Source organism: Abramis brama, assembly GCF_963993115.1.
Source record: "Abramis brama genome assembly, chromosome: 6".
In the NCBI taxonomy this organism is placed as follows: Eukaryota; Metazoa; Chordata; class Actinopteri; order Cypriniformes; family Leuciscidae; genus Abramis; species Abramis brama.
The window spans coordinates 4,394,134-4,409,723 of NC_139968.1; the positions used below are offsets into that span (position 1 = coordinate 4,394,134).

At 41.3% G+C, this 15,590-nt stretch overlaps 1 protein-coding gene across 1 annotated transcript; it reads left to right on the forward strand.

Moving 5' to 3' along the window:
• Nucleotides 1-2,195: 2,195 nt before the first annotated feature.
• On the forward strand, nt 2,196-9,305 carry LOC311085828 (uncharacterized protein; the record flags this gene model as incomplete). Its single annotated transcript, XM_084118448.1, has 4 exons — nt 2,196-2,231; nt 8,043-8,196; nt 8,400-8,525; nt 9,289-9,305. The coding sequence occupies 4 exons, from the start codon at nt 2,196-2,198 to the stop codon at nt 9,303-9,305; spliced, it is 333 nt and encodes a 110-aa protein (XP_083974574.1).
• Between the last annotated feature and the right edge of the window lie 6,285 nt (nt 9,306-15,590).

Genomic DNA, 15,590 nt, shown 5'->3' on the forward strand with positions numbered 1-15,590 from the left:
AAGGTCGCAGCGACCCCAAATTCGACACGGTGGAAGCCCAGGGGCCCCCGGTTCTAGATCATGGATTTCGTGGTTCTAGATCGGTTCTAAGTATGTCTTCAGTTTGACCTTTCAAGTGGGTATGTCAGTCTATGAGTTGTCTATGAGTGCAAGTGGCCTGTGAGAGAAACTTGAACAAGGGTTGCATAAAAATTAGCCCTGAGTTCTAGAGACTCGTCCTCATGATATGTTGTTCGGGGGCCCGAGGACTACCGGCACGCAGTGTTTGGGGCCCGTGGGACCTCCGGGGGCCGAACAGGGGCCACTTACACTTGCAACTTATCCCATTCATTTTCATAGGTGTTTGGTGGACGGTGTGACAGAAAGGTCCGATCGGCCCGAAAATGACATATGCGTCCCGTCACGGGCCCCTGGGACGGGTTCTAGAGTTCCGTGTCCCTCTGACCTTTTTTCGCGCTAATTGGCCACCAACAGCCCTATGGAATAAGTTGCACGTGGGATGTCACATAAACAGGGGCCAAAAGGGGTCGAAAGGTCGCAGCGACCCCAGATTCGACACGGTGGTTGTCCAGGGGCCCCCGGTTCTAGATCCTGGATTGGGTGGTTCTAGATTGGTTCTAAGTACGTGTTTCGGCAAAACGGTTTGAAAGAAACGCCCGATCGGCCCGAAATCGACGTATGCGTCTCGTCACGGGCCCCGGGGATGGTGCCCAGAGTTCCGTGTCCCTCTGACTTTTTTTCGCGCTAATTGGCCACCAACAGCCCAATGGAATAAGTTGCACGTGGGACGTCAAATAAACAGTCGCCCAAAGGGGTCAAAAGGTCGCAGGACCTCGAAATTCGTCACGGACGACCGCCACGGGCCCCCGAGTCGGGCCCCAGAGTTTCGTGGCTCTAGGTGCTTCCTGAGCCTAGTAGGCCCTCTAATCCTAACTGCTGAATTAACCCTAGCAGACACATGCTCCCATAGAGATCAATGGGAGACAGAGAGGTGCATAAAAAATAGCAAAAAATAAACCGGGCACGTCTCGACCTAGCCCGCTCGGTATGTCGCAGAGGGCCACGTGACGCAACTTTCTGCCGAGTTTGGGGCCCCTCGGACGCCACTGACACGTGCAACTTATCCCATTCATTTTCATAGGCGTTTGGTGAACATCCCACGGAACGGTCCCAATAGCTCCGAATGACTCCAATTTGAAATCTGTGGCCTCTCAGCAAAAACTGTAATTTAGAGCATTCTTCTTGTTTTTTTGTAAAAATAAATCAATAGATCCAATACAATGCATATCTAACATACACACAAATGAAGGGCTGATACTGTACAACATTCTCATCATGCCAAAAACTCACACTCAAAAAAATAAGCATAATTTACATAGAAAATATGGTACTTTTTGAAGTAAATAAATTCAAAAATACCCCCAAAATAAATAAAAACACCATAAATGGATAGACAAAATTTTATCGAAGACAGTGATATTTATAATAAATAAAAAATAGGGTCACATCTGAGTCCTCTGTGCCCACATTTGTCCACAATTACAGAATTAAGGGCTATAAAGTGAATACGGTTTGAGGGCTACAAAATGTTTTGAATAAAACTCTCTTCAGGGAAAAAGGGTCAAGTTGTTGACCAAACAGTTAGAGAGAAAGCTAGCAGAGGAACAGCTACAAAAACTGTCAGTCAACAACAGTCGACAACTTGACCCTCCAGTCCTGTCAGCTCTGGATGGCCCTGTAGAGACCCCTCTGGCTATTCCAGAGGAGTGCCTCCAATTGCTGGGTAGGTTTTGAATGATTTTCTTGCAATGGGAGTATAACATATTTTTTTACAAGGTGTTGATCAAACTATTGAGTCTGTTTGTGTGTGTGTGTGTGTGTGTGTGTGTGTGTGTGTGTTTATTGTAGACGAGTTTGAAATGGAAGGGGCTCCAAGCTTTCTGGGTAAGTGATCAACATGAAATTATGCTGTTTATACAAGAACAACACATTAATAACTTTTTTTATTTTTATTGTAGCCCTTCTTATGGAGAGCAATGAGCCCCAGAAAGAAGCGCAAAGCCTTGGTAGGTATCAGGTGAACAATTGTTTAAACTTGTACTGTATTGTTTTTCTCCATGAACAGGACATTAATAAAAAAAATATTAACTTTTTCTTGTTCTTCTTAGACGATTTATTCAGGGAGGTAAGCGAATATGAGCAGTGTCTTCAGGCGTCTTCAGGTCCACAAGGTAAGTAATAGGTGATAAGTTTACATGCATGAAACCAAGTTTTGTTGTTGTGTTATTTATTTTTTAATTGTTTTTCTTTTTTTCCCTTTTCTTTTTTTCATTTGCCAAGTTCTGCAGGAAAATACAGACTTGTGCACTGTCGACCTCAGCGACCTGCTCGATTTGTAAATAGTTTGTATAAATGTATATAGTTCAAATATTTTATGTCATAGTTTTATATTTATTTTGTTTTATATATTACATATATTGTACAATATATTTTATATATTGTATTTTCAAATATCTTCTGTTTTACTGTCCTTTGTTCTGTTCATTTTGTACTTTTATAAATCATGTTAAATAAATGTTTATTGAATTATGGTTAAAAAATTTAAAATTTAAAATTATGGTTTTGTCTGTCTCATCTATTTGACCAAAACATACCAACTATAGCTTATTTGACATGATCCAGATAGGCTTTCCGTGGACAATGCATTTGTATGCATATTCATCATTTTTATGCATTGTCTTCCCTGTGCACTGTACTCTATGATTTAAGCAATAACCCATATCTTTCCAAAAACTCACCCGTATCTTTCCAAAAACTCAACCGTATCTGTTCGTGGTCAGTAGACAGTAGACAGTCACCTAGATTGGCCGTGGACGAGCAGGCCGTTCGTGGTCACATAGGCGGTCAGTGGGACGAATAGGCTGTTCGTGGTCAGTAGGCAGGGCCACGGGCTGTCACCTAGATTGGCCGTGGACGAACAGGCCGTTCGTGGTCACATAGGCGGTCAGTGGGACAATAGGCTGTTCGTGGTCAGTAGGCAGGGCCACGGGCTGTCACCTAGATTGGCCGTGGACGAACAGGCCGTTCGTGGTCACATAGGCGGTCAGTGGGCAGAATAGGCTGTTCGTGGTCAGTGGGCAGGGCCACGGGCTGTCACTTAGATTGGCCGTGGACGAACAGGCCGTTCGTGGTCGCATAGGCGATCAGGGGGACGAATAGGCTGTTCGTGGTCAGTGGGCGGGGCCACGGGCTGTCACCTAGATCGGCCGTGGACGACCAGGCCGTTCGTGGTCGGATAGGCGGTCAGGGGGACGGATAGGCTGTCCGTGGTCACACAGGCGGTCAGGGGGACGAACGGGCACTTCGTGGTCACATAGGCGGTCAGTTGGACGAATAGGCCGTTCGTGGTCACACAGGCGGTCAGGGGGACGAACGGGCACTTCGTGGTCACACAGGCGGTTAGGGGGACGAACAGGCCGTTCGTGTCAGGGGGCGGTCACGGGCGGTCGGGCGCTTCCTGGTCAAACGGGCGGTTAGGGGGACGAATAGGCTGTTCGTGTCAGTGGGCGTGGTCAGGGGGCGGTCACGGGCGCTCAGTGGGACGAACGGGCGCTTCGTGGGTGTGGTCAGGGAATTTCGCGAAAAGGCGGTCAGGGGGAGGCACGTGCGCTCCGTGGACGCCAGCCTGCAACCTATCCGGCGCGCGTCGAAACGATTGCAGGTGGCCGGCCGTCGCCCCCCTGTGGCCGATGCCCAGATTGCGGGCCAGGGGGCCGAATTTCGTCGAGCTCCCGCGGGGCCGCCTCGGGCCCGGCGCGGTCGGCCGGGCCCCGAAAAATCATCTAGGGGGCGCGCGCAGTGGTCCACTTACCTCCTACCACGGAGTACCTAGCAGGCTGTTCGCGGACCCCTTCCCTAAGTCGGCGGCCGAAAGAGAGTAAGTAACTTGACATTTTGTCTCGTCCTGGTCCTGCAGTGCCATCATAAAATCCAGTTTGATGGCGTTTTACACCTATTGCTCGCTTGACTTTAGTCAGAACTAAAATCTGTGATAGGAGCACGGAATGAGTCTGTGCTGAGACCACGGATAACTCCAACGCAAGTCAATGACACTCATCTTCCGTGGTCCACACACGGATACCCGTTTCAATGACAGAGAACAGATCTCACTCAATGGATGTGCTTTCTCATTTGGAAACACAACATTTTAAGTATTTATTTCTTTTCCAACACCAAATACCATAAAGACGTTAACCTGACTGTTATTGTAGCTATTGCATTGTCCTGCCATCATAAAAATTCAGTTTAATTCTGTTAGCCTAACTGAAGTCCCGTGATGGCACCACGGACCTCAACAACCTGACCTCACTCACGGATGTTGTAATGTTGCTGACTTGTTTAGAAACTTATAAGCTTTAGGTCAACTGTGTTGCAATGGCATGAAAGTAACTTGACATTTTGTCTCGTCCTGGTCCTGCCAGTGCCATCATAAAATCCAGTTTGATGGCGTTTTACACCTATTGCTCGCTTGGCTTTAGTCAGAACAAAAATATGTGATAGGAGCACGGAATGAGTCTGTGGTGAGACCACGGATAACTCCAACGCAAGTCAATGACACTCATCTTCCGTGGTCCACACACGGATACCCGTTTCAATGACGGAGTACAGATCTCACTCAATGGACGTGCTTTCTCATTTGGAAACGCAACATTTGAAGTAGCCCTATTTATTTCTTTTCCAACACCAAATACCATAAAGACGTTAACTATTGTAGCTATTGCATTGTCCTGTCATCATAAGAATTCAGTTTGATTCTGTTAGCCTAACTGAAGTCCCATGATGGCACCACGGACCTCAACAACCTGACCTCACTCACTGGATGTTGTAATGTTGCTGGCTTGTTTAGAAACTTAAAAGCTTTATGTCGACTGTGTTGCAATGGCATGTAATTAACTTGACATTTTGTCTTGTCTTGTCATCATAAAATCCAGTTTGATGGCGTTTTACACCTATTGCTTGCTTGGCTATAGTCAGATATAAAATCTGTGATAGGAGCACGGAATGAGTCTGTGGTGAGACCACGGATAACTCCAACGCAAGTCAATGACACTCATCTTCCGTGGTCCACACACGGATATCCGTTTCAGTGACAGAGAACGGATCTCACCCAATGGACTTGCTTTCTCATTTGGAAACGCAACATTTGAATTATTTCTTTCCCAACATCAAATACCATAATGACATTAACCTGACTGTTATTGTAGCTATTGTATTGTCCTGTCATCATAAACATTCAGTTTGATTCTGTTAGCCTAACCAACCTCAACAACCTGACCTCACTCACTGGACGTTTTAATGTTGCTGGCTTGAGACCACGGACAACTCCGATGCATGTTAATAACACTCATCTTCCGTGAGCCAGACATAGATCCCTGTTTACACGATGGTGCACTGGACGTTGCTTTCTCAATTAGAAATGCAGCATTTGAAATAGCCTTTTCACTTTATTTATACAGATTTATACACCATATGCCATGTTAACCTGACGGCCTATGTTATCCTGCCATCATACAAATTTTTTGATTCTGTTAGCCTAACCAAAGTTCCGTCACTCACTGGATGTTTTAATGCGCTTGCTCATTTAAATTAAGTCTTCAGGTCGACTGTATTATCGTACAATGGCAATGCAGCCTAATAAACCCTAATTTGCCCTGTCATTGTAAAATCTTTACATTGCAGGGAAATGCCTTATCATTACCACGGATCTGGAATGGATCTGTGGTGGACCCACGGCCAACTTGGTCTCGTTCTATGCGTTGCTTTTGTTGTTTGCTCATTTAGAAATGTGAAGACTTCGGGTCGACTGTGTTACAATGTCAATGCATTCCATTGCTATTGCATTGTGCTAGTCATTAATTCAGTTTGATCAAGTTTGCCATAGCCTTCTTTTGATCAGCCTGGCCGAAGTTCCGTGATGGAACCGTCCGTTGTCGACACACAGATCCCCCAAGTTACAGCCTGATCTGGTAGGCCTATCTGGACATTGTGTTGTCTGCTCATTTAGAAACCTAAAGGCTTCATGTCGACTGGGTTTATAATGTAATTAATGTGACATTATGCCTGCCGTAATAAAATCCAGTTTGATCATGTTTTGCAGCCATTTCTTTCAGTAGCCTAGGCTAAAAGAGAATCTATAGGCCTATGCGATCACCGATTCATCTGTGGGGGACACACGGACTAGGCCTACCTCAGGTCTCACTCAATTAATTATTGTTATTTTGTTTGCTCATTTCAAAATAATTCATTTCCATGGCATTAGAGGACTATTTTGATTAACCAAAATCGTGTGATGGGCCTATAATTAATTTCAGCTCAGAATCAAGTTGCACCATAGGGCCATGGAATTTAAATATCCAAAAATAACTGTTTTGTTGGGTAACAATATTAAATATTGTTAAACTGATATTATATTTCTAGGCCTAGGCTACTCCTGTTCTCATAAAATGTAGGCTTATTAGGCTTCTTTTCATTATGCAAACTAAAACAAAAAAATATTTTGCCAATATGGTCTTTGCTTATTTAGCCTATTAAACCTGGCCAGATATGCATACTCAAACAACACGTAGCAAACAAATGTAGAGATAAAGATGCTCAATTAATTAATATCCAGAAAATTATGTTGCCATTGCTGCGACGCGTCATAGGCCTACTTCCTCATGCAGGCTACATCCCAGAATTGCGCCCTTTTCCTATTATTGCGGTCAACGTTCACAGTCAGCAGATCGGTAAGTATTTCCAGCTTGTGTTATGTGAATTTTTGATTCCTTCGAAGCACCAAACTAAGACTAAGTTGCTATCAAAAGCCTACCTATCTTTTTTTTTACATCAGTGTCGGTTGCATCGTGAAAATTAGTTAGTTATGGTGTTGTAAGCAGGGTTCGAAATGAGGGAGGGGGGGGGATCTGGACCCTATATAAGTCATTAGGGACCCCCCCATAAGGGGGGGGGGGGGGGGGGGGGGGTTACTTAAAATCTTTTGTACCTTTTGTGTCAGCATATTTTTATTTGTCAATAGTCTGCTAGTGATTTAGTTAATATCATTTCAAGAGCAACACAAGCAGAAAACCAAATATTTTCAAGGGGCTCACAATCTTTCGATTTTGACTGTAAAGCAATAGAACATGTAAAAGATTACTTAAAGAAAAACACAAAAGGGTAATAAAGCACAGCCCAGAAACAGGTTGATTTCACCAAAGACTTAGGCATGTTGGTGTGGCCAGACGACATTCTCAACCACAGTATTGCCACTCAGTTTTACTGCCCTTCCTCCTTTGGGAAGTTCACCCCATGTGCTTCACTCATTCTGATGTAGTACAGAACAAGACTGAGCAATGCCAGCTAGGGCGTAGAGGCACGGGACTGCCGTTGTCTTTATGCATCCCGTGATAATGCGGCAGGTGTCGTTGAGGGCTGTGTCAATCAGTTTGGTGTGGAGGGAGCGGCTCCAGTTTGAGCAGTGGGGAAGCACTGACTGGGCCCTTAACAAAGACATGCTGCTACCATCCGACCACGTTACTGAGTGAGATTCTCTCATTGCACAGAATATGATGTGAATGTGATGTGTAGTGGACCAAAAACTTGTAACCAATCTCTTAGTAGGGCTCTTTACATGAAGTTGCTCTTGGAGGGTTATAGGTTCAATTCAATTATGCTCTGTAGAACAGTCTAAGCCAGACAAGAGTAATACCCCTACTATGCTACTGTACTTACACGTTCATGCATGCATCATGCACATGAAGTAGACAGGCACACCAAACCCACCCACATATACTCACACCTTTCCCACATCCCCAATGTATCATCTGTTATATCAGCTTATGTACAGTATACATCAGCTCTTCCATAAGTTAAAAAGTGTGCATCTGAGTTGCACCTGAAACATACTGTTGTGGATCTGGTGTCTGTTACACATAACACTGGCACAGTTTAACGTAGACATAAAGCCCATATTATTGTTTTTAGAGTATGTTTTTTTCTTTCAGATCGAGAAGCTGAATGCAGTTGGCAGGCCCATGCTTTTTCTTGAGTACCCCAACAAGGAGGTCAAGATGCTGCTGCCGGAAGGGCTCGAATTAAGTTCGGGGGAGAAGATATGTGTTAATAACATGAACGTGATCTACAGCTTGATAGTTGAAGGTGATTCCACATTTACTGTGCATTATAACATCTTTAAACAATCCAAATTCTGAAAAATTTAGGACACTGTAAAAACTAAATGACATCAAATAACAAAATTCAAGTATTATGAGAGATATTGGTTTACTTTGCATCACTCCTACCTTTCACATTTTGACCTAATTACATATTGTATAATCTTTGTGTTGCTTGTATTCTTTCAGGAAAGACAGTGCCAGCGGACCCTTCTAGCAACCACGCCTCAACCGGTAATCTGCAACTGGGTCCAGAAGAGGAGACCATTGTTGTTTTAAATTTCAAGACCATTCAAGACCCATCACCACAACAAGGTGTGCTTAGTATAGCTTTATCGTTATCTTTAATATTTTTATGAGAGTGTTCTTTACCAGCATATTATTATCATTATTGTAGTATATTATTATCATTATTATTATTATTATCATTGTATATTCTACGTGTGTACACCTTTTGCAGAGACTCTCCTTTAAGCCAGCCCTGCCACCACCACCAACGAGGGGGCAGAGATTGGCACTGAGCCTGACTCTGCGTTGTGTATTTTAGTCTTAGAAGCGTTGAAGTGGAAATTAAGGCAGCTTGACAGGTTGGATCAGTGGCTCAGATAGCTGGTTTATTACAGAGTTGTAATACAGCAGGATACAGACTTAAGTGGAATAGTCTATAGTATAGGTGGTTGATGGAGCCGTCTCTAGAGAAGCTCTCCTCTGCAGTCGAATCGTCTTCTTACTGAACCAAAAGGTCCGACCAGTGTTATACAGAAAGATAGTCAACTGCTATCATAAATAAATCATAAATAATCAGAACAACAGGTGCCGGGAGCAGAAAGATCTATAAAAGGGTCCCCACTGATAAGGCATAGGCCAATGCTACGTCTGACCATAGACTGCTTGGCACTGGCAAGGTAATCCAAAGTCCCACCAAGTGGCGATGATAGCACCACAATTCGGTGTACTTAGCCTAGTTATTTGCTCTTCAATTTTTCGTGCCTTCTTTGATGTTTTTGTAGAATGAGCTTGAGCAGCCACATGTCTATATCTGACCTTGCATATTGTATATTCTGTGTCTAAACTTTAGAGGAGGCTCTTCTGTGAACCAGCCCTGCCACCGACACCAACGAGGGGAGAAAAAATGACAAAACCCCCAAAAGACGCCAAAGGACAAAAGGTGTACCTAATTAACTCAAAGCTGATATTCTGCCATATTTCACTTTATTCCCATTACGTTTGCTATTTCATTTGCTATGCAGGTCTACTTTATGACATTAACATTATTGATTTAGTTAATTTACATGTGAATTGTACGCATAATATCAATATGTGTGATGTCAAACATACCCCTCCCTCTTTACGGAGTTACAGGTCACAACAAATACATCTAAGTTATATGATATACTTTTGTTTTCTTTTTTGTATGTTAACATTTGGATTAACATTTCACTATTTGCTTATGTTTCTAAACAGTTTCTAAAAAAGAAAAGGATTGTCCCCACAACAGCCAGGAGGTGCACGCATATAGATGCGTGATCAAAACAAGAAAGAGAAAGGTTATTCCCATACACAATACAATTGCAAAGAAAACAATGGATGATTTACCAATACTGATTGATCACTTGTTTTAATTGATAATGTCACTAATTGGCTAATGCCAGTAATTTAAAATTTGTATCAGTGATCCTACCAGATATTGTATTTGTTTATGTTGGTGTTTATGTTAAAAATTTCTCTTGTCACACCCGACAAGACACCAGAGATAACTCACCCCCACATTCAGTATTCTTCAGTATTCAGTTTTTTTTTTTTTCTCCATTAGGTCACCTGATGGGGTTTTTCGGTTCCTTGCCACTGTTGCCTTTGGCTTGCTCAGTTGGGGATATTTGGGGATATTTAATTTTATTAATCAATTAACAATACTATTGATCAGCATTACCAAACGTGGACGTTTTCCACTAGAAACAAACATTGATGTATTGTTTTAATTTAATACTGTAAAGCTGCTTTGATACAATCTATGTTGTGAAAAGCGCTATATAAATAAACTTGACTTGACTTGACTTGACTATTCTCAGGGTGAAAAAAATCAAGCCATGTTTTGTTATTGTTAGAGATTCTACCAACCCCAGAATGTTTGTCTGCAGTTATGGTCTTCTTTATTGTGACTGGGCTGCGTAAAATGACTGGAATGTTTTACAGCTCATAAAGGGAATGGGAAGTGAGTGGACCATGAGGAGATATTAGCTGAACATTACAAAAAGTGTTATGTGTTTACAAAACGGTCTGTAATTGCTAATACTACCTTTAAGTGTAACAAAATGAAATGTAAAGTTGAGAGCAATGTTTATCTTAAGCAAGGCACCCATTTTCTATGTCTTTGTTTGCCTTCCCAGGGGAAGATGGAGAAATTGATAGATTGGCTCCCCTGCAAACTGTGGTGTGTTGGTTGTCTTTCACACCAGATACTCACAATTATCCACAAAATTACGGTGTTCCAGCAGACATACACATAACTTACAACAATCACATACTGTAGGCTACATGTGCACACATACAGTATCTCACACATTTTTGTACATTTTTTAATTTATCTTTTCTTTGGACATTTTAACTTCGGGGTATACTCACTTTTGTTGCCAGCCGTTCAGACATTAATGGCTGTGTGTTGTTATTTTGAAGGGACAGTAAATTTACAAGTTTATACAAGCTGTACACTGACTACTTTACATTGTAGCAAAGTGTCATTTATTCAGGGTTGTCCCATGAGAAGAGAAATTAAAATATTTACTAAACTGTGAGGGGTGTACTCACTTCTGTGAGATACTGTAGACCACAACTCAGTCTATATATTGTAACACACCTGTATACCTGCTGCCTTATTGGATGTGCACAGTATGTGTTTGGGAATTGGTGGGAGAGTGTTGTCTGGAGTGATTGTAATTTATAAACTATTGTTGATGCAGAAATGTAGTTATTTTTTGTAATGTAATGCACACCACAATCCATGCTTGCATATCTGTTTTGATCTAATTACTTCTTCTTAATATTGTTAATAACATCTTAATATTGTTTTTGTTCATTTAGGACAACTTTTTATTCACTGCTATCTTAATATTGTTTTTGTTCATTTAGGACAACTTTTTATTCATTTGCATTCTGAAGTAGTAAATATGGTTACTTGAGATGTTGATGCTGTAACATTTTGTAAATTCAGAGTGTCAGGTGCCAGTTTTTATATTTCCATACTGTGGATTATTCAGATCTTTGATTAGTCGTTACATTGTGCATACTTTTGTTGGAATTATGCTTGACCAAGCTGTCCCCTTGCTAACTAAACACCATTGTCTGTTTTTCCATATACACCAAATTTTACCACAATTGGTGCCATTTTATATACAAATTCACCATAGTGTTTTTAATTGGTATTATTATGACATTGGTTAATCTAAATGTCCCTCTACTTCAATACCAAATCAAACTGGAATACAGGTTACAATGTAAACATCTACAGCTTTGATTATCAAGTGATTATTCATTATTGACTTTTTTACTAATCATATCTTACCCTTTTTTTTCCTAGCGGGAAAACCTGGCCTCCAACCTGGGAGGCTGCTTGACACACACACACACACACACACACACACACACACACACACACACACACACACACACACACTCATTCTCTCTCTTTCTATTTATCTCTAATAAAATGAAATAAACAAATGTTATGCTGAGTGTTGTTCTTTTGTAATCTTAATTTCTAAGTTAAAAAAGGCTAATACTGAAATGACATCACAATTTTTAACCTTGAACCTATCCTAGCATGATGCTGTTTAAGCTGATTTGTATGCAGGGGAGAGGTGGTGGCACACATCAGATGGCTGACAAAAGAGTTCATGTCTTTTTATGACACTATTGCATCACAAATTAGGCTGCCTCAGCCATTGTGTAAGGTGATATGATCGAGACACATAAGATGAGTGATACTCCCTGTTGTGAAGCTCGAAGCTCATCCATGTTCTTATCCTCCAAGCTTGCCTAGGCTACTGTGCTCACTGGCCTCCCAAAGAAGTCCATCAAACGACTGCAATGAATTCAAAAAGATGCAAGAATTTTAACCAAATCCAATAAAAGAGTAGCCTGGGATCCAGCCAAACTTAGCCCACCCACAACATTTGAGGTCGGGAAGTTTGGTCTGGCATTGCTCCGTTGTGGAGCAACTATGTGCAAACCAGAGCAGTTCAGAACAGAAAAACTACTAAACGGTTTTGTTTAGAGCTAAAAATGCAACTGTGTTTAACAAAGGACAGATGTTTCTAGTGACAAAATATTAGCTTTCAGTATGGTACGATGTCTTTGTAAATGACGTTTAATTACAAAGTATTTCATTCATCCCGGATCTCCCTAACGGAAACGCTAGAAGGTAGACATTAGATTTCGGCCTCGCATCTGTTGTAGAAGATATTGACAGTGCCATAGCTTTAACACTAGAAAAGAATGTTGAGGCAATTGGGGAGAAGAAGGATGGTTCGGGTGCGAATTCCTACAGGATTCACCCCCTGTATCGGTTGAAACAAACCCCATATTCACATCCCAATGGAGCAGTATCAGACTCATAATCTGACTAGAATTTTGAGTATGACAACGTTAGGCTAATAAAAGAGAGCACATCACTCCAATCCTCACAAGGTTACTCAATAACAATAGAAACAAGCTCGTAAAAAAATCAGTGTGCTCAAAAAATAATTGCCCTCCCCACTCCCATCTACCATCCCTTGTTGACACTGCCATTACCCGCAAAGACCATAGCACATGACCCCATCCAGCTCCTGCTTTGTACTCCTCCTGAGGTAGCGCAAAAAACAAAAGTCTAGACTGAGTCCTGGAGTTGATAATTCAAAGTGAAGTGAGTGAGAGTGTGTGTGTGTGTGTGTGTGTGTGTGTGTGTGTGTGTGTGTGTGTGTGTGTGTGTGTGTGTGTGTGTGTGTGTGTGTGTGTGTGTGTGTGTCAAGCAGCCTCCCAGGTTGGTTCTCATGGAGTTATAGTAATATAATGCAAAGATGTGTTATGGCACCTACGGCCATTTTGATCTGGACATTTGTTAAGCTCTCCTTGGAGCTCAACATTACAAAGACTAGGAGCTATGGATGCAGAGACAAGACATCACCCCTGTTCCAGCCACTCAGTATCAAAGGTCAGCCAGTGGAACAGGTGCAGGTCCCTGTCTGAGCCCCCCAAAACTCATATATTAACTGCTGTGTCCATACATTCAGAAAATCATAAAAATAAAAGTCCTAGCTTCCACAGACCAATTCCACCTCAGCTGGAGAGTACACCTTCTCAAGGTGTCAACTACAATGTTTCAGGACATTCTGATGTTGTTTTACAAAATAAGAGCCCCCCAAAACTCATATATTACCGTTTTTTTCAATCGCTAACAAGCGCTTACCCATACTTCAGATAATTTTTCTAAACTCTTAACACACTCACACCTACAAAACACAATTGGCCAAATGGTTAATTGTCTTCTCAAAAACACATTTTGTTAAATATATACTAACTCTTCATTTCAAAACAGAACACATGTTTCTCTGCACACACTAACTTTACCAAAACACTGGAAATCTGACTCAAAATGAAATTATTCTGTCAAAGAATAACACTTGTTTTCACTTCACAAGGTACATGCAGTCAATCAAAGTACACCAGGTTTCAAAATACTGGCTATTGTTGACATTACTAAAACTGCATAGACTTTTATGTTTCAGTTTTACAGGTATTTGCATGCAAAATGTGCAATTCACCGTTTTACACTAAATTTCTTGGTTGGGAACTGTATGTCCACATGTACAGGACATACAGTACTGTATGTCTATATGTCTGTATGTCTATACAGTACATACAGTACTGTAACCTTTTAGTACTGTTCACATTCATAAGCATTCCAGTAAAAAGCAAATCAGTTTTTATTCCTTTACTGGTTACTACAGGAGGTACAGTAGAAACACGGTTTGATAGAACAGAAAAAGTTTTACAGTATTGCTTACAGTGAACAAAATATCCATGAAACACACAAGAGCATTCTGAACAAAAAAACAACAGCAAAAAACCCCCACAAAATTACTGTATCTAATCCCTGCGATCTTCAGGGTTAGGCCACATGTTTTCATCAAGATCACATATAATATCATCCAAGGTGATGCACCTGGGATAAAACCGCTTGGTATGTCGGATCCACCCTTGGAGCCAGCATCCATGGCTTCAAGGAGGGACATCTGGTCATGTGGCTGATGGTCATAAACCTTCCACCTCCACATTATATTTCGTCCAGGTCGACGCCTTTTGGCCAAATTGAATCCTGCCTCATCTATGTATATGAATTCATGAGGGGTCTGGTTGGCCTCCAATTCCATAACTCTCAAAACAAAGTTTATGTAAATCATGTCATTACTGTATACTATACTGTACTGTAACCTATTACTGTGTAGGTTACCTACTTGCAAAGTGCAAAGCTTATAGAACTGGACATTGAATTGAATATACTACACTATACCTGGACATATTGCCGTTGTAGCTCCTTGACTCTCTCACTGATATATTGTTTTTGAACTGATATCATTGCAGAAGCAGAGGTTTTTATAAAGGAAGATGCATATGGACTCGAAAAGCTTGTTTCTTCATGACATTGTTCAAAAGCAACACATTTTGCTAACAATCAAAATCACATTTTGCTAAAATCATGAAATTTACAAAAATGGTAAAAGTTTCATATAAATGGTAAATAAATAAATGCAGTCCATACTGTATCTAAGGTTTGGAATATTGTTTTTGCTATTGTGGGATGTTGTGTGTTAACATTTGTAAATACTACAAAAACAATCCATAATTTTGTTGGGAGGTATAGCTTGTCTGTTAAGAAAATTTAAGCATTATGGAAATGTGTTCACTGACTGCATATTGTGTAAAAACGACAAGAAATGTGTGAATGGTATGGCCACAAAAGACTGATGCTGTGCTAATTGTGTTTAGAGTTTTGAAAATGTGACAACTGTTTGGAAAAACGCTTGTTAGCGACTGAAAAAAACTGTAACTGCTGTGTCCATACATTCAGAAAATCATAAAAATAAAAGTCCTAGCTTCCACAGACCAGTTCCACCTCAGCTGGAGAGTACACCTTCTCAAGGTGTCAACTACAATGTTTCAGGACATTCTGATGTTGTTTTACAAAATAAATGGCCTTTAAATACTTCTGTTTACTGCCATTGATGATTAATAACATTAATTTCCCTGTTTTTCTGTTTCAGTCACAACAGTGCCCAAGCCAGTGCAGATGATGTAAATTGCACCGTTGCAGTGTCTTTCATGATCTCAAGTTGAACAAGCATA